Source organism: Dendropsophus ebraccatus, chromosome 7 (assembly GCF_027789765.1).
Source record: "Dendropsophus ebraccatus isolate aDenEbr1 chromosome 7, aDenEbr1.pat, whole genome shotgun sequence".
NCBI classification, from domain to species: domain Eukaryota; kingdom Metazoa; phylum Chordata; class Amphibia; order Anura; family Hylidae; genus Dendropsophus; species Dendropsophus ebraccatus.
The window spans coordinates 3,212,590-3,233,275 of NC_091460.1; the positions used below are offsets into that span (position 1 = coordinate 3,212,590).

General features: G+C 51.2%; 1 protein-coding gene across 4 annotated transcripts in view; it reads left to right on the forward strand.

Moving 5' to 3' along the window:
* Positions 1–1,638: 1,638 nt before the first annotated feature.
* Positions 1,639–20,686, forward strand: part of LOC138797147 (zinc finger protein 345-like) — a 165,366-nt gene continuing 146,318 nt past the window's right edge. For 2 of the 4 annotated variants that reach the window (XR_011363894.1, XM_069976951.1), the window contains exons 1-4: positions 1,639–1,739; positions 3,173–3,281; positions 3,533–3,697; positions 3,786–3,921. Coding sequence is in view for 2 of the 4 variants with exons in the window: in XM_069976951.1 (XP_069833052.1) it covers positions 3,189–3,281; positions 3,533–3,697; positions 3,786–3,921 (394 nt within the window). In the remaining 2 variants the exon portion in view is untranslated. Of the gene's footprint in view, positions 1,740–3,172; positions 3,282–3,532; positions 3,698–3,785; positions 3,922–20,532; positions 20,541–20,686 lie in introns of those variants that run through there. The other 2 variants (XM_069976953.1, XM_069976954.1) reach the window with 2 other exon arrangements.

The window sequence follows — 20,686 nt, forward strand, 5'->3', positions numbered from 1 at the left end:
CTGTATACAGACCCCCCCACACACAAGTCCTCTCCCCCTGTATACAGACCCCACACACACGCCTGTACTCTCCCCTATATACAGACCCCACACACCAGTCCTCTCCCACTGTATATAGACCCCACACACCTGTCCTCTCCCCCTGTATACAGACCCCACACACCAGTCCTCTCCCCCTGTATACAGACCCCATGTACCAGTCCTCTCCCCTGTATACAGACCCACACACCAGTCCTCTCCCCCTGTATATAGATCCCCCACACACCAGTCTTCTCCCCTGTATACAGACCCCACACACCAGTCCTCTCCCCCTGTATACAGACCCCACACACCAGTCCTCTCCCCCTGTATACAGACTCCACACACACCAGTCCTCTCCCCTGTATACAGACCCCACACACCAGTCCTTTCCCCCTGTATACAGACCCCACACACACCAGTCCTCTCCCTGTATACAGACTCCACACACACCAGTCCTCTCCCCTGTATACAGACTCCACACACACCCGTCCTCTCCCCCCTGTATACAGACCCCACACACCAGTCCTCTCCCCCTGTATACAAACCCCACACACCAGTCCTCTCCCCCCTGTATACAGACCCCACACACCAGTCCTCTCCCCCTGTATACAGACCCCACACACCAGTCCTCTCCCCCTGTATACAGACCCCACACACACCAGTCCTCTCCCCTGTATACAGACTACACACACCAGTCCTCTCCCCCTGTATACAGACCCCACACACACCAGTCCTCTCCCCCTGTATACAGACTACACACCAGTCCTCTCCCCCTGTATACAGACCCCACACACCAGTCCTCTCCCCTGTATACAGACCCCACACACCAGTCCTCTCCCCCTGTATACAGACCACACACACACCAGTCCTCTCCCCCTGTATACACCCCCCCCCCCCACACACACCAGTCCTCTCCCCCTGTATACAGACCCCACACACCAGTCCTCTCCCATGTATACAGACCCCACACACCAGTCCTCTCCCCCTGTATACAGACCCCACACACCAGTCCTCTCCCCCTGTATACAGACCCCACACACCAGTCCTCTCCCCCTGTATACAGACCCCACACACCAGTCCTCTCCCCCTGTATACAGACCCCACACACCAGTCCTCTCCCCTGTATACAGACCCCACACACCAGTCCTCTCCCCCTGTATACAGACCCCACACACCAGTCCTCTCCCCTGTATACCAGACCCCACACACCAGTCCTCTCCCCTGTATACAGACCCCACACACCAGTCTTCTCCCCCTGTATACAGCCCCCCCCACACACACCAGTCCTCTCCCCCTGTATACAGACCCCACACACCAGTCCTCTCCCCCTGTATACAGACATCACACACCAGTCCTCTCCCCCTGTATACAGACATCACACACCAGTCCTCTCCCCCTGTATACAGACTACACACACCAGTCCTCTCCCCCTGTATACAGACACCACACACCAGTCCTCTCCCCCTGTATACCCCTCCATGTTACTGTGGATATTGCAGCTTCCTTCCCTCTGTTTCTGCACAGTGAATGGTGCAGCAGCTCACTACTTCCTACTTCCGGTCGAGGCCCCGCCCCTCCTGGTGACATCACACCTCAAAGGAGAGGATACACTCTAGCATCTACCCTACCAGATACAGAGCAGCTCCTGGTCGGGCAGTCACTGCTGTTGTGTTGTGTGTGGAGATCTCTGCTCCTCAGTGTGTGACCCCAGCAGTAAGGTAAGCTTACAGGAGGAGGGGTGTTACATTGTGTTACTATCAGTGTGTGACCCCCCAGCAGTAAGATAAGCTTACAGGAGGAGGGGTGTTACATTGTGTTACTATCAGTGTGACCCCAGCAGTAAGGTAAGCTTACAGGAGGAGGGGTGTTACATTGTGTTACTATCAGTGTGACCTCAGCAGTAAGGTAAGCTTACAGGAGGAGGGATGTTACATTGTGTTACTATCAGTGTGTGACCCCAGCAGTAAGGTAAGCTTACAGGAGGAGGGATGTTACATTGTGTTACTATCAGTGTGACCCCAGCAGTAAGGTAAGCTTACAGGAGGAGGGATGTTACATTGTGTTACTATCAGTGTGACCCCAGCAGTAAGGTAAGCTTACAGGAGGAGGGATGTTACATTGTGTTACTATCAGTGTGTGACCCCAGCAGTAAGGTAAGCTTACAGGAGGAGGGATGTTACATTGTGTTACTATCAGTGTGTGACCCCCCAGCAGTAAGGTAAGCTTACAGGAGGAGGGATGTTACATTGTGTTACTATCAGTGTGACCCCAGCAGTAAGGTAAGCTTACAGGAGAAGGGGTGTTACATTGTGTTACTATCAGTGTGTGACCCCAGCAGTAAGGTAAGCTTACAGGAGGAGGGGTGTTACATTGTGTTACTATCAGTGTGTGACCCCCCAGCAGTAACGTAAGCTTACAGGAGGAGGGGTGTTACATTGTGTTACTATCAGTGTGACCCCCCAGCAGTAAGGTAAGCTTACAGGAGGAGGGATGTTACATTGTGTTACTATCAGTGTGACCCCAGCAGTAAGGTAAGCTTACAGGAGGAGGGATGTTACATTGTGTTACTATCAGTGTGACCCCCCCAGCAGTAAGGTAAGCTTACAGGAGGAGGGGTGTTACATTGTGTTACTATCAGTGTGTGACCCCAGCAGTAAGGTAAGCTTACAGGAGGAGGGGTGTTACATTGTGTTACTATCAGTGTGACCCCCCAGCAGTAAGGTAAGCTTACAGGAGGAGGGATGTTACATTGTGTTACTATCAGTGTGACCCCCCCAGCAGTAAGGTAAGCTTACAGGAGGAGGGGTGTTACATTGTGTTACTATCAGTGTGTGACCCCAGCAGTAAGGTAAGCTTACAGGAGGAGGGATGTTACATTGTGTTACTATCAGTGTGTGACCCCCCAGCAGTAAGGTAAGCTTACAGGAGGAGGGGTGTTACATTGTGTTACTATCAGTGTGTGACCCCCCAGCAGTAAGGTAAGCTTACAGGAGGAGGGATGTTACATTGTGTTACTATCAGTGTGTGACCCCAGCAGTAAGGTAATCTTATAGGAGGAGGGATGTTACATATGCTGTGGCCCCTGTATGGTTTGGGGCCCCGGCAGGACAAGACCCTCCTTGTGCTCCAGTTGTCTCCTCTTCTCCTCCAGACGCTCCTTCTCCTGAATGACGCCCCCAAGGATGGAGAAGGACAGGAATGAGATCAGTAAGAGAATATTACACGTCACCTTGGAGATCATCCGCCTGCTGACCGGAGAGGTAACTTCTCTAGATTTCCACCATTGTTGTCTGGGCTCTTTGGCCCCTCCCTCCCTCCCCCGCTCTATGTTCTGGATCTGGTCTCCTCTCTGTAGGTGCGGTGGTCTCCAGCACTGACCCCAGTAGTCCAGATGTGTCTCCTCCTCCTCCTCCTCACTAGAGCTCTATACAGGGGGACAATCTCCTCTTTGTAGTGAGGAGGAGGCAGGAATACTGGGCTCAGTCCCCTCATTGTCTCTCTCCATCCCCAGGATTACACCATAGTGAAGAAGACATGGGGGGAGGGTGTGGCCTTCCCCCAGGAGTCAGGAGGGCGGAGCAGGGCCCGGGGCCCCATCACGGAGCCTCCATCACTGATACATGAGCAGAAGATCCTAGAACTCACCCACAGGATGACTGAGCTGCTGACTGGAGAGGTGACACTGGGGAATGCTGGGAGATGATAGAGTAATCCAGGAGGCAGCAGGCTGGGGGGGATGACTGTGTGATCATTGTGTGTGTCAGGTTCCTATAAGGTGTCAGGATGTGGCCGTCTATTTCTCCATGGAGGAGTGGGAGTATGTAGAAGGACACAAGGATCTGTACCGGGGGGAGCAGCCGCTCATGATGGAGGATCAGCCGCCCGGCCTCACAGCACAAGGTAAGAGGAGACCTTCCTGATGCTAGAGAGCAGGGGGGAGGGGCCCTACGTCCTCCTCCTCCTCCTCTGCTCTTGCTCCTCCTCCTCCTCCCATCCTCCTCCTCCTCCTCCCATCCTCCTCCTCCTCCCATCCTCCTCCTCCTCCCTCCCCCTCCCATCCTCCTCCTGATGCCATGTAGCAGTGTATAATGGATTGGCTCCCTGTGTGTTCCCTACAGATGGAGGCAGTGACAGAAATCCACCAGAGAGGTGTCCCCGTCCTCTGTATTCCCAGGACTGTCCAGAGGGAAATGTCCCAGCAGACAATCAGCAGGTAGATGAGGCTGATGCTATAGCACTATATCTCTATAGCGCCCCCCGGTGGTTGTTGCTCCTGCAATCATAGATGTGATGAGGCTGATAGATACATGTTGCTGGTTTCTTATGTTGATGTGTTAGATTTTCCCTCCTGTCTGCTGGATTGTACTGAATTGTTCTATATGTCCCATCAGGGGGGAGATCAGGTGACTAATATTAAAGTGGAGGATGAAGCAGAAGAAGAGAGGATGAGGGGCGATCCCCCGTGTATGAGTGAGGTGAAGGAGGAGATGTGGGGAGATGCTACTCCAGGTATGTAGGCCGCATTATGGCTGTTGGTAGGGGCCCCTGTGACTATGTATATGTCTGGCTCCCTGTAGTAATGCCAGTTATACTTTTTCCGTGTCTTGCCTAATAGCTTTGTGGATTATATGACGCAGAGACAAGTGCAGCCCTGATGCTGTCCCCCGCCTCAATGTGTCCTGAAGAACATGGGACAACTTGGCGTCATTCCCTATGCTCATATCGGTGGAACACATGACAAATACAGGACAAACTTGAGACAATTATGAGACAAGAACGATATACAAAATGGTGGGCGGTCAGCAAGCTAGGGTGAAACCAGGAGAGGCAGAAACTAGAACAAAGTCACAAGGCAACAAACAGAGTCAATGAGGCAAACCCGAGTTATAAAATCAGAAGACAAAAATATAGATCAAATCAGGAGACAAACAGGTGATCAGGGACACAAGCCCAAGTCAGGAAAACAAATAGAGCAAATCACAGGGTAGGAAGCGAGTATATATGTATATATGTATAGTGCAGTATAGTGAGGGGGGGTCACAGGGATATAAGGGGGGGCTCCACCTTACAGCTACATTACAGTAACACCCCCCCCTGCGTATATATGTATAGTGCAGTATAGTGAGGGGGGGTCACAGGGATATAAGGGGGGGCTCCACCTTACAGCTACATTACAGTACCCCCCCCCCCCCCTGTGTATATATGTATAGTGCAGTATAGTGAGGGGGGGTCACAGGGATATAAGGGGGGCTCCACCTTACAGGTACATTACAGTAACACCCCCCCCCCCCCTGTGTATATATGTATAGTGCAGTATAGTGAGGGGGGGGGCAGGGATATAAGGGGGGGCTCCACCTTACAGCTACATTACAGTAACACCCCCCCCCTGTGTATATATGTATAGTGCAGTATAGTGAGGGGGGGCAGGGATATAAGGGGGGGCTCCACCTTACAGCTACATTACAGTAACACCCCCCCTGTGTATATATGTATAGTGCAGTATAGTGAGGGGGGGCAGGGATATAAGGGGGGGCTCCACCTTACAGCTACATTACAGTAACACCCCCCCTGTGTATATATGTATAGTGCAGTATAGTGAGGGGGGGCAGGGATATAAGGGGGGGCTCCACCTTACAGCTACATTACAGTAACCCCCCCCCCCCTGTGTATATATGTATAGTGCAGTATAGTGAGGGGGGGCAGGGATATAAGGGGGGGCTCCACCTTACAGCTACATTACAGTAAACACCCCCCCCCCCCCGTGTATATATGTATAGTGCAGTATAGTGAGGGGGGGGCAGGGATATAAGGGGGGGCTCCACCTTACAGCTACATTACAGTACACCCCCCCTGTGTATATATGTATAGTGCAGTATAGTGAGGGGGGGGTCACAGGGATATAAGGGGGGCTCCACCTTACAGCTACATTACAGAACCCCCCCCCCCCCCTGTGTATATATGTATAGTGCAGTATAGTGAGGGGGGGGCACAGGGATATAAGGGGGGGCTCCACCTTACAGCTACATTACAGTAACCCCCCCCCCCTGTGTATATATGTATAGTGCAGTATAGTGAGGGGGGGGGGCAGGGATATAAGGGGGGGCTCCACCTTACAGCTACATTACAGTAACCCCCCCCCCCCCTGTGTATATATGTATAGTGCAGTATAGTGAGGGGGGGGCAGGGATATAAGGGGGGGCTCCACCTTACAGCTACATTACAGTAACCCCCCCCCTGTGTATATATGTATAGTGCAGTATAGTGAGGGGGGGCAGGGATATAAGGGGGTGCTCCACCTTACAGCTACATTACAGTAACCCCCCCCCTGTGTATATATGTATAGTGCAGTATAGTGAGGGGGGGCAGGGATATAAGGGGGGGCTCCACCTTACAGCTACATTACAGTAACACCCCCCCCCCCCCCCCCGTGTATATATGTATAGTGCAGTATAGTGAGGGGGGGGGGCACAGGGATATAAGGGGGGGCTCCACCTTACAGCTACATTACAGTAACACCCCCCCCCCTGTGTATATATGTATAGTGCAGTATAGTGAGGGGGGGGGGGATATAAGGGGGGGCTCCACCTTACAGCTACATTACAGTAACACCCCCCCTGTGTATATATGTATAGTGCAGTATAGTGAGGGGGGGCAGGGATATAAGGGGGGCTCCACCTTACAGCTACATTACAGTAACCCCCCCCTGTGTATATATGTATAGTGCAGTATAGTGAGGGGGGGTCACAGGGATATAAGGGGGGCTCCACCTTACAGCTACATTACAGAAACCCCCCCCCCCCTGTGTATATATGTATAGTGCAGTATAGTGAGGGGGGGCAGGGATATAAGGGGGGGCTCCACCTTACAGCTACATTACAGTGTACCCCCCCCCCTGTGTATATATGTATAGTGCAGTATAGTGAGGGGGGGGCAGGGATATAAGGGGGGGGCTCCACCTTACAGCTACATTACAGTAACCCCCCCCCCGTGTATATATGTATAGTGCAGTATAGTGAGGGGGGGCAGGGATATAAGGGGGGGCTCCACCTTACAGCTACATTACAGTAACCCCCCCCCCTGTGTATATATGTATAGTGCAGTATAGTGAGGGGGGGCAGGGATATAAGGGGGGGCTCCACCTTACAGCTACATTACAGTAACACTCCCCCCCCCCCCCCCCTGTGTATATATGTATAGTGCAGTATAGTGAGGGGGGGCACAGGGATATAAGGGGGGCTCCACCTTACAGCTACATTACAGTAACCCCCCCCCCCCTGTGTATATATGTATAGTGCAGTATAGTGAGGGGGGGGGCAGGGATATAAGGGGGGGCTCCACCTTACAGCTACATTACAGTAACACCCCCCCCCCCCTGTGTATATATGTATAGTGCAGTATAGTGAGGGGGGGCAGGGGATATAAGGGGGGGCTCCACCTTACAGCTACATTACAGTAACCCCCCCCCCCCCTGTGTATATATGTATAGTGCAGTATAGTGAGGGGGGGGGGGCAGGGATATAAGGGGGGGCTCCACCTTACAGCTACATTACAGTACCCCCCCCCCCCCTGTGTATATATGTATAGTGCAGTATAGTGAGGGGGGGGCAGGGATATAAGGGGGGGCTCCACCTTACAGCTACATTACAGTAACACCCCCCCCCCCCGTGTATATATGTATAGTGAGGGGAGGGGGGCACCGGGATATAAGGGGGGGCTCCACCTTACAGCTACATTACAGTAACACCCCCCCCCCCTGTGTATATATGTATAGTGCAGTATAGTGAGGGGGGGGGCAGGGATATAAGGGGGGGCTCCACCTTACAGCTACATTACAGTAACACCCCCCCCCCCCCTGTGTATATATGTATAGTGCAGTATAGTGAGGGGGGGGGGGGATATAAGGGGGGGCTCCACCTTACAGCTACATTACAGTAACACCCCCCCTGTGTATATATGTATAGTGCAGTATAGTGAGGGGGGGCAGGGATATAAGGGGGGGCTCCACCTTACAGCTACATTACAGTAACACCCCCCCCCCTGTGTATATATGTATAGTGCAGTATAGTGAGGGGGGGGCAGGGATATAAGGGGGGGCTCCACCTTACAGCTACATTACAGTACCCCCCCCCCCCTGTGTATATATGTATAGTGAGGGGGGGGGCAGGGATATAAGGGGGGGGCTCCACCTTACAGCTACATTACAGTAACACCCCCCCCCCCTGTGTATATATGTATAGTGCAGTATAGTGAGGGGGGGGCAGGGATATAAGGGGGGGCTCCACCTTACAGCTACATTACAGTAACACCCCCCCCTCCCGTGTATATATGTATAGTGCAGTATAGTGAGGGGGGGGGCACAGGGATATAAGGGGGGGCTCCACCTTACAGCTACATTACAGTAACCCCCCTCCCCTGTGTATATATGTATAGTGCAGTATAGTGAGGGGGGTACAGGGATATAATGGGGGGCTCCACCTTACAGCTACATTACAGTAACCCCCCCCCCCATGTGTATATATGTATAGTGCAGTATAGTGAGGGGGGCAGGGATATAAGGGGGGGGCTCCACCTTACAGCTACATTACAGTAACACCCCCCCCCCCGAGGATATATGTATAGTGCAGTTGTGTTACTATTGCAGTGTTACGATGTGCAGGGGATATAACATCCGGATAATCTCAGTAAATCGGGGTCTGGCTCTGTAGTTGGGAATGACCTGGAACCGTTCATCATAACGCACAGAACGCTATGGTCGTTACTACGGTCTTTACTCTGATCCCAGCCAAAGAATGAACCATGTGAAGAATTAGCAAATTATTCAATTAACCAACGATTAACGATAATTTTATGGTCAGTTTTGAAAGATGCCATCAGCGACGTGAATAATTTTTCAGTCATTGCCGCATACACGCAGATTGTCGTTTAAATTTTAACAGTATAAACGATTTTTCGTACAATAATCGTCCCATGTAATCGGCTCTTAGAGAAGATGTTGCCTAAAAGCGATGGGTTTAGCAGCGCTCTAACATGACTAGATTACACACAATGTAGGGTGTGATTATTTAGTCTGTATGGCAGGAGACGTCACCCTCCGCCTCGGCAGCCATTGCAGTAGATGGGCTTCATTACAGTCTATCGAATCTCTCTTGGGAAATCTTGTTTCCTTAAGGTTTTCCTAAAGGCCCTATTACACGGGACGATTATCGTGCAAAAAATCGTTATATCGTTTGAATTTAAACAATAATCGTTTCCAGGTGTCCCCGGCCGGCATGCACTGTGCAGCGGCGGCAGAGATGTAATGGGGATAGCACAGGTACTACTCCCCCATCATCTGCTCATACTATGAATGTACTGATTGCATACATTTATGGAATACTTTGGGGAGCAAGGACACTTGCTCCCCAAAGTATTCCATAAATGTATTCTATCAAAAACAGTGTATATCACATTTACATACACATCCATTGTAATTCCAATGGAGTGTCCAGCAGGGGGTGCACTATAAATTAAAGTCAGCCCCCTGCTGGACACTCTATAGGAATAACACCTGATTCGTGACGTCACAGTTTCTGAGAGTCTTTGAAGTCTCCATGATCTACTAAATTAAGGGAATTAGCCCTATATGTGCATTTCCCATAATTAATGTACATTAGGAATTTGTCTAACTTTCTATAAGTAATATATTAAAAAATACTTTTGGCCGGAGTTGTCCTTTAACGATAAACCATCTAGTTTTCGATGGTTTATCGTTAGTTGTTAAAAAATTGCTCCGTGTAATAGGACCCTAAGGGTTCTCCCTGATCCTACAATATAGTGAATAGGAGACATCCCATAACCTTCTTCTTTAATGGACACTAGTGAAGTCCAGCGCACGGAGGTGTTGTCTTCCTGACTGCTCCACGTTTTTCAGCCATAGAGATGTGTTACAAATTTCCGAAAGAAAATAACGAAATCCGTTTTTGTTTCATACAGAAAATCCCAGCCAGAACTCTGAGAGAAACGTCAAGTTATCGCCATGTTATACAGGGGAAGGTGACGCCATCGTGCAGCCCTCCTCAGAAGAAAGCCTTCCACATATACACCCTGGAGCCCACCCTACAGATCCATCATACAAGGAGCCGTCTGGGCAGTCACAGGCTGTTACCTCAGGTAAGAAGGGGGGGGGGTCAATATGATAAATGTGGAAAAGAGATTATAAAACCCTTAAATCTTTTCACAGACAGAAGTCACACCGGAGAGGAGCCGTATTCGTGTTTAGAATGTGGGAGATGTTTCTCAAGTAAATTACATCTTTTTATACATGAGAGAATTCACACAGCTGAGAAGCCATTTTCATGTTCAGAATGTGGGCAAAGTTTCTCCTATAAATCAAATCTTGTAAAACATGAGAAAAGTCACACGGGAGAGACGCCGTATTCATGTTCAGAGTGTGGAAAATCTTTTTGCCATAAAGCAAATCTTGTTAAACATGAGAGAAGACACACAGGAGAGAGGCCGTTTTCATGTAAAGAATGTGGGAAATGTTTCACAACTAAATCATATCTTGTTATACATGAGAGAAGTCACACAGGAGAGAAGCCGTATCCCTGTTCTGAATGTGGGAAATGTTTCTCGAGTAAATCAAGGCTTGCTAGACATCAGCGAAGTCACACAGGAGAGAAGCCGTATTCCTGTTCAGAATGTGGGAAATGTTTCGCAAATAAAGTATATCTTGTGATACATTCGAGAAGCCACACAGGAGAAAAGCCGTATTCCTGTCCAGAATGTGAGAAATGTTTTACCAATAGACCAGAACTTCTTGTACACGAGAGAACTCACACAGGAGAGAAGTCATATTCGTGCTAAGAATGTGGAAAATGTTTTACAGCTAAAGGTAGCCTAAGGTATCACCAGAGAACTCACACAAGAAAAAAAACACTTTGATGATCCAGTTGTGAAAGTATTTTGTAAGTAAACAATGTGTTCTTGTCCGGAACCATCCTGCATCTCCTGAACACCAATTCTATATGGAACAGAGGCCAAATGTGACTGGGATCAATGGGGGGTTACTGAGGAGGAGGAGAAGAGGCAGTGATGCCGAAGTGTCCCCATGTTCCTTCCTGTATTCATAGTCTCCTCCACCCTGTGTCCATAAGGGCCGAGTGGAGAAGTGAGGACTCCGTATACGGGTTTGTTACTTCATTGTGGAGATATAATCTGATTCTTACTGGTCCCGTATATACAGGTGATGGAGGTGAATGCTCTGATGTGTTTTGCTTCCTTGTACAGTGTGTGTAATAAATATTAAAATCATGAATTAAAGGCTTTTCTTCTGTTACTTTCATTCCTGGCTTTGTCCCTTTGGAACAAATAACCGGCCGCAGACGTTCTTACATGGCCGTTCTTGTCTCCCGCGGCTTCTTCATGGCATGCAGGCTTTACCTTGGCCATCCCACCTTTCCTTTTGGCCTACACATAACTGGGTGGGGTTACTGTGATATGTAATCTGATGGCGGGCCACCCTGAGACCACCGTCCTGTTAGTGGATTGAGAGGAGGCAGAGGATAGTTAGGCTTCCCCTCCCCGGCAGAAGCGCGTTGGCTCCATAAGCCGGGGGGGGGGGGGGGGGGGGAATAGATGGAAGGCATGTACAGAGGACAGAGGCCCGAATCATCAGCCGTCTCCGTCTCCCCCCTCTCACCCCTCCAGCTGTGCTCCCCTGTGACCCCTTCGGCTGTTTCCCCTCTCCTGTCACCCCTCCATCATCTGTGCCCCCCTCTCCTCTCACCCCCTCCAGCTGTGCTCCCCTCTCCTGTCACCCCTCAATCTGTGCCCCCCTCTCCTCTCACCCCTCCGGCTGTGCTCCCCTCTCCTCTCACCCCTCTGGCCGCACTCCCCTCTCCTCTCACCCCTCTGGCCGCACTCCCCTCTCCTGTCACCCTTCCAGCTGTGGCCCCCTCTCCTGTCACCCTTCCAGCTGTGGCCCCCTCTCCTGTCACCCTTCCAGCTGTGGCCCCCTCTCCTGTCACCCCCCCCCCCCTGCTGTGCTCCCCTCTCCTGTCACCCCTCCAGCTGTGCTCCCCTGTCACCTCTCCGGCTATGCTCCTCTCCTGTCACCCCCTCCAGCTGTGCTCACCCCTCCGGCCGCACTCCCCTCTCCTGTCTCCCCTCCAGTTGTGCTCTCCTCTCCTGTCTCCCCTCCAGCTGTGCTCCCCTCTCCTGTCACCCCTCCAGCTGTGCTCCCCCCCTCCTCTCACCCCTCTGGCTGTGCTCCCCTCCCCTGTGACCCCTCCAGCTGTTCTCCCCCCTCCTTTCACCCCTCCGGCTGTGCTCCACTGTGACCCCTCCGGCTGTGCCCCCCTCTCCTCACCCTCCATCTGTGCCCCCCTCTACTCTCACCCCTCCGGCCGCACTCCCCTCTCCTGTCACCCCTCCAGCTGTGCTCACCCCTCCTCTCACCCCTCCAGCTGTGCTCACCCCTCCGGCTGTGCTCCCCTCTCCTGTCACCCCTCCAGCTATGCTCCCCTCTCCTGTCACCCCTCTGGCTATGCTCCCCTCTCCTGTCACCCCTCCAGTTGTGCTCCCCTCTACTGTCACCCCTCCGGTTATGCTCCCCTCTCCTGTCACCCCTCCAGTTGTGCTCCCCTCTCCTGTCACCCCTCCAGTTGTGCTCCCCTCTCCTGTCACCCCTCCAGCTGTGCGCTCCTCTCCTGTCACCCCTCCAGTTGTGCTCCCCTCTCCTGTCACCCCTCCGGCTGTGCGCTCCTCTCCTGTCTCCCCTCCAGCTGTGCTCCCCCCTCCTCTCACCCCTCTGGCTGTGCTCCCCTCCCCTGTCACCCCTCCGGCTATGCTCCCCTCCCCTCTCACCCCTCCGGCTGTGCTCCCCTCCCCTGTGACCCCTCCGGCTGTGCTCCCCTCCCCTGTGACCCCTCCGGCTGTGCTCCCCTCCCCTGTCACCCCTCTGGCTGTGCTCCCCTCCCCTGTGACCCCTCCGGCTATGCTCCCCTCCCCTGTGACCCCTCCGGCTATGCTCCCCTCTCCTCTCACCCCTCCGGCTGTGCTCCCCCCTCCTCTCACCCCTCCAGCTGTGCTCCCCTCTCCTCTCACCCGTCCGGACACACTCCCCTCTCCTGTCTCCTCTGGCTGTCTGAACCTTGAGGAAGTCCTCTCTAGGATGGAATGTATCGGGCTGTGTATCCCTCACTCATTCCACACAGCAGTAATATGCGATATGTGATTTGCGATATGTGATGTGATATGCAATATGATTTGCGATAAGTGATATTGTGGGGCACTTATTGAGTTGTTCCGGGTGACGCCACTTCTATGATGGATGGTCGGTGGAGTATAGCTCAGCCGGTTATGAGGTTGTTGTGACACCAGTGCTGACTCAGCACACGGGTATGGGGGCACACCTGCTTGTTGTGTGTGGCTGGCTATACCCTTCCCCAATGGTCGGTGACCTGTCAGGTTGTGATGGGTCCCTTGGGCTCTTATCACGGTGGTCCGGAGTGCAGTTATGACCCACCCGGACTGTCGGTACCATCACCCACAGAAAGGGGAGATGACCCAAGGACGGTATGGCTTGTGTGTAGGTGCTGGTGCAATGATCACTGAGTCCCAGTAGAATAAATAAACTTGTATGATGATGATACTGCTGTCTTTTATAAATTAGGGAGGTGAGTGAGGTTGCCTGTGTTATACCTATACTAGTGCCCTGAGGTTATGGAACATTATTAGTGATTTTAGCTTATTGTGAGTCTTTTTCATGTGCTTACAAGATATTGTCTTTTTTCAACTAAGGCTGCATTCACATGTTCAGGGATTTTCCCGGTTTGTAATTGTGGTCCGGTAGCTACCTCCGTGATCCGTGCAAAACAGTCCGTTTATCATCCGTTTTGCATCCGTGTCCGTTTTTTTCACAGATGTGTTTTACAGCATTTTAAATTACACTGATTACATTCTAATTAGGGTACTCGTTACTCGGACAAGCATCTCGCGATACTCGAGAAAATGGCATCTTCCTCTTCCTGCATGTTTGGCGGCTTTTTGTCAGCCAATCATCATGCAGGAGAGGCTTTGGGAGCTTGTAGCATCACGTGGAACCCATACATGTGAATTGGCAGTGATTGGTTAACCAGATCAGATGACCCGGGCATATAAGAATCAGGTCCCGCGATGCTCGCGTCAGACTCAGGCTGGAAGCAGTTAGGGAGGGAGCTGCTGTCTGTCAGGGAGGGAAATAGCGTTCCAGTAGGCAGGGATACTATAGAAAGAACCCAACAGCCCTTGTAAGGGCTTAAAATATATATATATATATATATATATATATATATATATTTTATTACTACAGACTGCTGGCTGGGACAGGCAGTACAGCTACCAGGATTTCAGTAGCACACTGTGGTGATCGGCTGCTGGCAGAAAGGGGACATTAGGTGTTGCATACAGACCCCTAAGAAGTCCTTAGTACTATTATAATTTTTGTGGCTGGTGCTGCTGCTGTTGTACATTGTATTGCTGTGATTTGTAGTACAGCTGCATAGAACCTCACTGCTCATTGTCCTGTGTAACAGGTGGCATACACCATATACCACCACTTACATACAGACTCTATACGACTGCCTCCAAAAACTAGTGTGACCAGTATCTTTTCTCATCTGCAGCCAGTCAGCAGGGTTGCTTTATTTCTTAGTGCAGCCGTATTCAACCTCACTGCTCATTGTCCTGTGTAAGGGGTGGCATACACTATATAGCAGCACTTACACACAGACTCTATACGACTAATTCAAAAAGTAGTCTGAGTAATATATTTTCTTGGCTTGCTGTGATCTGTAGTGCAACTATCTCAGTCTTGACTGTGCAGTGTCCATAAAATGGTGAACCCCAGGGGTAAGGGTTGAGGACGAGGACATGGGATTCCAAGCGATGCAGTGGGCAGAGGCCGTGATTCAGGGCAGGGTGACACAGCAGCACCCGTTGAGGAGGGGGCAGTGGCACACCGCAGACGTCCACTCCCTAGCTTCTTCTCACAACTTACGGGGTCTCAGGGTACACAACTATTGAAACCGCTGCAGTGTCAACAGGTGATGACGTGGATAGCGGATAATGTGTCCAGTAACTTATCCACCACCCAGTCTTTCACGCAGTCCACCCACGCTAACCCAAGGGAGTGGAACCCTTGCTCCATTAGCTCAGCCTCCTTCCCCACAGCCTGGCCCCTCCATCCACCACCACCAGGCTCCCAGGAACTGTTTTTCTGGACCCTTCCCTGAGTCTGAGCAACCGGAGCAGTCGATCTGTCCCTGATGCCCAAACTATGCAGCTCAGACAGTCGGTGGGTGATGAGAGTGGGGACTTGCAAGCGGGGTTGGAAGAGGTGTCTGATGATGATGATGATGAGACCCAGTTGTCAGACAGTGAGGTTGTTGTCATGGATGTAACTCAAAGTAAGGAGGAGAGTGAGGAATTGGAGGAAGAGCTGGTGGATGAGGACGAGGTGACTGACCTGAGCTGGGTGGATAAGCCTAGTGAAGACCGTGCTTCTGAGGGGGAGGCAAGTTCACCCGCAGGACCGGTTGGAAGAGGAAGAGGGGTGGGCAGAGGGAGAGGCAGGGCAGAGCGAGTAGATCAGCAACTGTTTCACGTCAAACTCCTGTGGCCAGGGCTAGATGTTCCCAAGTCTGGAGGGTCTTTAAAGAAAGTGCTGATGAACGACAGACTGTAGTGTGCCACGCCAGGATCAGCAGGGGAGCCACCACTACCAGCCTAACCACTACCAGCATGCACAGGCATATGAGTGCTAAACACCCCACTCAGTGCAACCAAGGCTGTTCAGTGAGTGCAAGTCACATCCCTGCTTCTTCTCATGCTCCTTCTCCACTATGCTTCACACCCTCCAGCAAGGTGTCCAAGCGCAGTGTTCAACTGTCCCTACAACAGACCATTGAAAGGACCTCTGTGGCGGTCTCTCATGATTTGTATACCTTTTCTTCCAAAACCTCTTTCTCCTCCTCCTCTTCTTCTTCCTCCTCTTCTCTATTACGAAGCATGTCGCCTCTATTTTGTAGCGCTAGGTGCATCAGCACTGCGGAGGATAAGCCCCAACAGGCGGTGTCGAAATTGCTGAGCTTAGGCGACAAGGCACACGGCCCAAGAGCTGTTGCAGGGCATCACGGCGCAGACAGATCTTTGGCTCGTGGCACAGAACCTCAAACCAGGCATGGTTGTGTGTGACAATGGGCGGAACCTGGGGGCAAGCTCTGCAACTCGGCAGCCTCACACATGTACCATGCCTGGCCCTAGTGGTGTAGCGGTTCCTTAACACCTACCACAATTTGGCTGACTTGCTCGCCAAGGTGCGTTGCATCTGTGCGCATTTCCGTCAACCACGGATGCTGCCACCCTTAGGGCAGTGCAAAGGCGCTTTCAACTGCCAGCTCACTGACTGCTGTGCGACGTGCCCACGAGGTGGAATTCCACCTTCCAGATGGTAGCCAGGGTTTACCAGCAACGCAGAGCCAATGTGGAATGCCAGATGTCAACCTCAGTGCGAATCGGTAGTCAGGTCGGTCAGCTACCTCAAATCTACAATGTGGAGTGGACGTGGATGTCTGCTATCTGTCAGGTACTGGGGCCCTTTGAGGAGTCAACACAGATGGTCAGCGGTGATGCCGCCATCAGCCTCACCATCCCGCTGCTGTGTCGGCTAAAAACCTCCCTGCTCAGCCTGAAGTCTGAGACTTTGCCTTTGTCTCAGGAGACGGGTGAAGAACATCCGCCGCTAGATAGCCAGACCACCCTGACGTCAGTTTCTCACCACGGAGTAGAGGATGAGGGAGGATTGAAGAAGAGGCGGAAGAGGAGCAGACTGCTGCCGCCACTGAGGAGGGTGCCCATGCTCAATCCTTAGTTGTTGAGCGTGTATGGCCTGAAGAGGAGGATTTGGTGGAGGAGAAGGAGGAAATTGAGGCTAGTCAGGAGAGGGTGTTTTTGCATGTTCGGACCCTGGCGCATATGGCTGACTTTGTTAGGCTGTCTTTCCCATGACCCTCGGGTTAGAATTTTTGACAACACCGATTACTGGGTGTTCTTCCTCCTGGACCCTCGGTACAAACAGAACTTTCCCACTCTCATTCCTGCCGAGGAACGCAGTATGAGAGTGAATCAGTATCAACAGGCCCTGGTGCAGAAGCTGAAAATGTACTTCCCATCTGACACCACTAGCGCCAGAGGACGTACTTCTGTAGGACAAAGAGCGGGGGAGAGGAGCGGTGGAGCAGGCAGCTTGTCAAGGGGCAGGGGAACACTCTCCAAGGCCTTTGACAGTTTCATGGCACCCCAGCAAGACTATGTCAACCATCCCCAGTCTAGACAGAGTAGGGGGGAAGCCTTCAGGAAGATGGTGAGGGAGTACCTTGCTGACCATACCACCGTCCCTCCCGATCACTATGCTACATACAACTACTGGGTTGCAAAGCTGAATACGTGGCCTGAACTGGCGCTTTATGCCTTGAAGGTGCTGGGCTTCCCTGCTGCTAGCGTGTTGTCAGAGCTGGTCTTCAGTGCAGTTGGTACCATCACTGATAAGCGCACCCGCTGTCAACTGACAGCGCTGACAGGCTAATGTTATAAAAATGAACAAAGCCTGGATTTCACCTGAATTCAACTGTCCACCCAGGGAAAGCAGATCAACATGAAGATTCTTAGTATATTCTCGCCTCCTCCTCCTTCAATTCTCAGCCAACAGCCAAAGTCTTCTTCGGCCATGCTGTGTCTTGGCATAATTTTTGGGAGGCTTCACCTACTACCACTTCTACCTTGGTCACTCTGTCATCACTGCCATGCTGTGTCTGGCATAATTTTTGGAAGGCTCACTGGCTACCGCTTCTACCTTGGTCACTCTGTCATCACTGCCATTCTGTATGTGGTATAATTTTTGGGAGGCTCACCTGCTACTGCTTCTACCTTGGTCACTCTCATCACCGCCATGCTGGTCAGGTGAGATTTTGTGTGGTTCATATGCTACCTCTGTCTTAATGGTTCCTGGTGTTCTACACATTCCATGCTGCTCCCCAGAATTTGGCGTAATGGTCTGATTAGGCAGCCTCAGAGACATCCATGCTGCTGCCCTGCTGTTTCCTGTCCATTTCCGTTTCCTCATTTCTGAGGTAGACAGGTTTTCACACAACCTTCCCTCTGCCGAGCTTGGGTCCCCTGCAAAAATGCTTGAGTTTCCCATTGACTTCAAAGGGTTCGTTACTTGAAACGAGCACTTGAGTATCGGGAAATATTCATCTGAGTACAAGCACCTGCGCATTTTAATACTCGCTCATCACTAGTAATAACTTTATTATAATATTATCATAGGATTCACCCCGAAACTCGGACCTCACCAAATACCTCCTCAGTGACCGCAACTTCTGTGCTGCTAGGAGCACCCCAGTATGAGGTTGCAGTGCTAAACCCAGCCCACTCCTGTCACATGATCACAGGTCCTTCACCACAATCTCTTCTCTCCTGCACTTGCTGAGCTCCGCCTCCTAATGTAATGGTCACATGATTCTGACATCATCACAGGTCCTACATCTCCAGAATCTACCAGATCCAGAGTAGCTCCTCGTTCGGCAGTCACTGCTGTTGTGTTGTGTGTGGAGATCTCTGCTCCTCAGTGTGTGACCCCCAACAGTAAGGTAAGCTTACAGGAGGAGGGGTGTTACATTGTGTTACTATCAGTGTGTGACCCCCCAGCAGTAAGGTAAGCTTACAGGAGGAAGGGATGTTACATTGTGTTACTATCAGTGTGACCCCAGCAGTAAGGTAAGCTTACAGGAGGAGGGGTGTTACATTGTGTTACTATCAGTGTGTGACCCCCCCCAGCAGTAAGTAAGCTTACAGGAGGAGGGATGTTACATTGTATTACTATCAGTGTGTGACCCCCCAGCAGTAAGGTAAGCTTACAGGAGGAGGGATGTTACATTGTGTTACTATCAGTGTGACCCCAGCAGTAAGGTTAAGCTTACAGGAGGAGGATGTTACATTGTGTTACTATCAGTGTGACCCCAGCAGTAAGGTAGCTTACAGGAGGAGGGATGTTACATTGTGTTACTATCAGTGTGTGACCCCCCCCCCCCCCCCCCCAGCAGTAAGGTAAGCTTACAGGAGGAGGGATGTTACATTGTGTTACTATCAGTGTGTGACCCCCAGCAGTAAGGTAAGCTTACAGGAGGAGGGATGTTACATTGTGTTACTATCAGGTGTGACCCCCAGCAGTAAGGTAAGCTTACAGGAGGAGGGATGTTACATTGTGTTACTATCAGTGTGACCCCCAGCAGTAAGGTAAGCTTACAGGAGGAGGGGTGTTACATTGTGTTACTATCAGTGTGTGACCCCCCAGCAGTAAGGTAAGCTTACAGGAGGAGGGGTGTTACATTGTGTTACTATCAGTGTGTGACCCCCCAGCAGTAAGGTAAGCTTACAGGAGAAGGGATGTTACATTGTGTTACTATCAGTGTGACCCCCAGCGTAAGGTAAGCTTACAGGAGGAGGGGTGTTACATTGTGTTACTATCAGTGTGTGACCCCCCCCAGCAGTAAGGTAAGCTTACAGGAGGAGGGGATGTACATTGTAGTTACTATCAGTGTGTGACCCCCAGCAGTAAGGTAAGCTTACAGGAGGAGGGATGTTACATTGTGTTACTATCAGTGTGTGACCCCAGCAGTAAGGTAAGCTTACAGGAGGAGGGATGTACATTGTGTTACTATCAGTGTGACCCCCAGCAGTAAGGTAAGCTTACAGAGGAGGGATGTTACATTGTGTTACTATCAGTGTGTGACCCCCCCCCCCCCCCCCCCCCCCCCGCAGTAAGTAGCTTACAGGAGGCGGGATGTTACATTGTGTTACTATCAGTGTGTGACCCCAGCAGTAAGGTAAGCTTACAGGAGGAGGATGTACATTGTGTTACTATCAGTGTGGTGACCCCCCAGCAGTAAGGTAAGCTTACAGGAGGAGGGATGTTACATTGTGTTACTATCAGTGTGACCACCAGCAGTAAGGTAAGCTACAGGAGGAGGGATGTTACATTGTGTTCCTATCAGTGTGACCCCCCCAGCAGTAAGGTAAGCTTACAGGAGGAGGGATGTACATTGTGTTACTATCAGTGTGTGACCCCCCAGCAGTAAGGTAAGCTTACGGAGGAGGGGTGTTACCATTGTGTTACTATCAGGTGTGACCCCAGCAGTAAGGTACGCTTACAGGAGGAGGGTGTTTACATTGTGTTACCATCAGTGTGACCCCCCCAGCATTAAGGTAAGCCTACAGGAGGAGGGGGGTTACATTGTGTTACTATCAGTGTGACCCCAGCAGAAGGTAAGCTTACAGGAGGAGGGATGTTACATTGTGTTATGTGTGAAATAAACTTTTCCTTCCTGTACAGGACACAAGGATTGTACAGGGAGCAGCGGCTCATGATGGAGGATCAGCGAGGAATGTGATAGATGGCCCCGTCCTCTTTATTTCCAGGACTGTAAGAGAATCATCAGGTAGGGGGTGCGGAAGGCTCCTCACAATATGACAAGGACAAGTTCACATAGAGTTCTTATTTTTTTCTGTCTGTTTAGAGGGAAGATCTGATCGAATATCAAAGTTGAGGTTAAACTGGAAGCACAAGAAGAGACGGATTTCATGG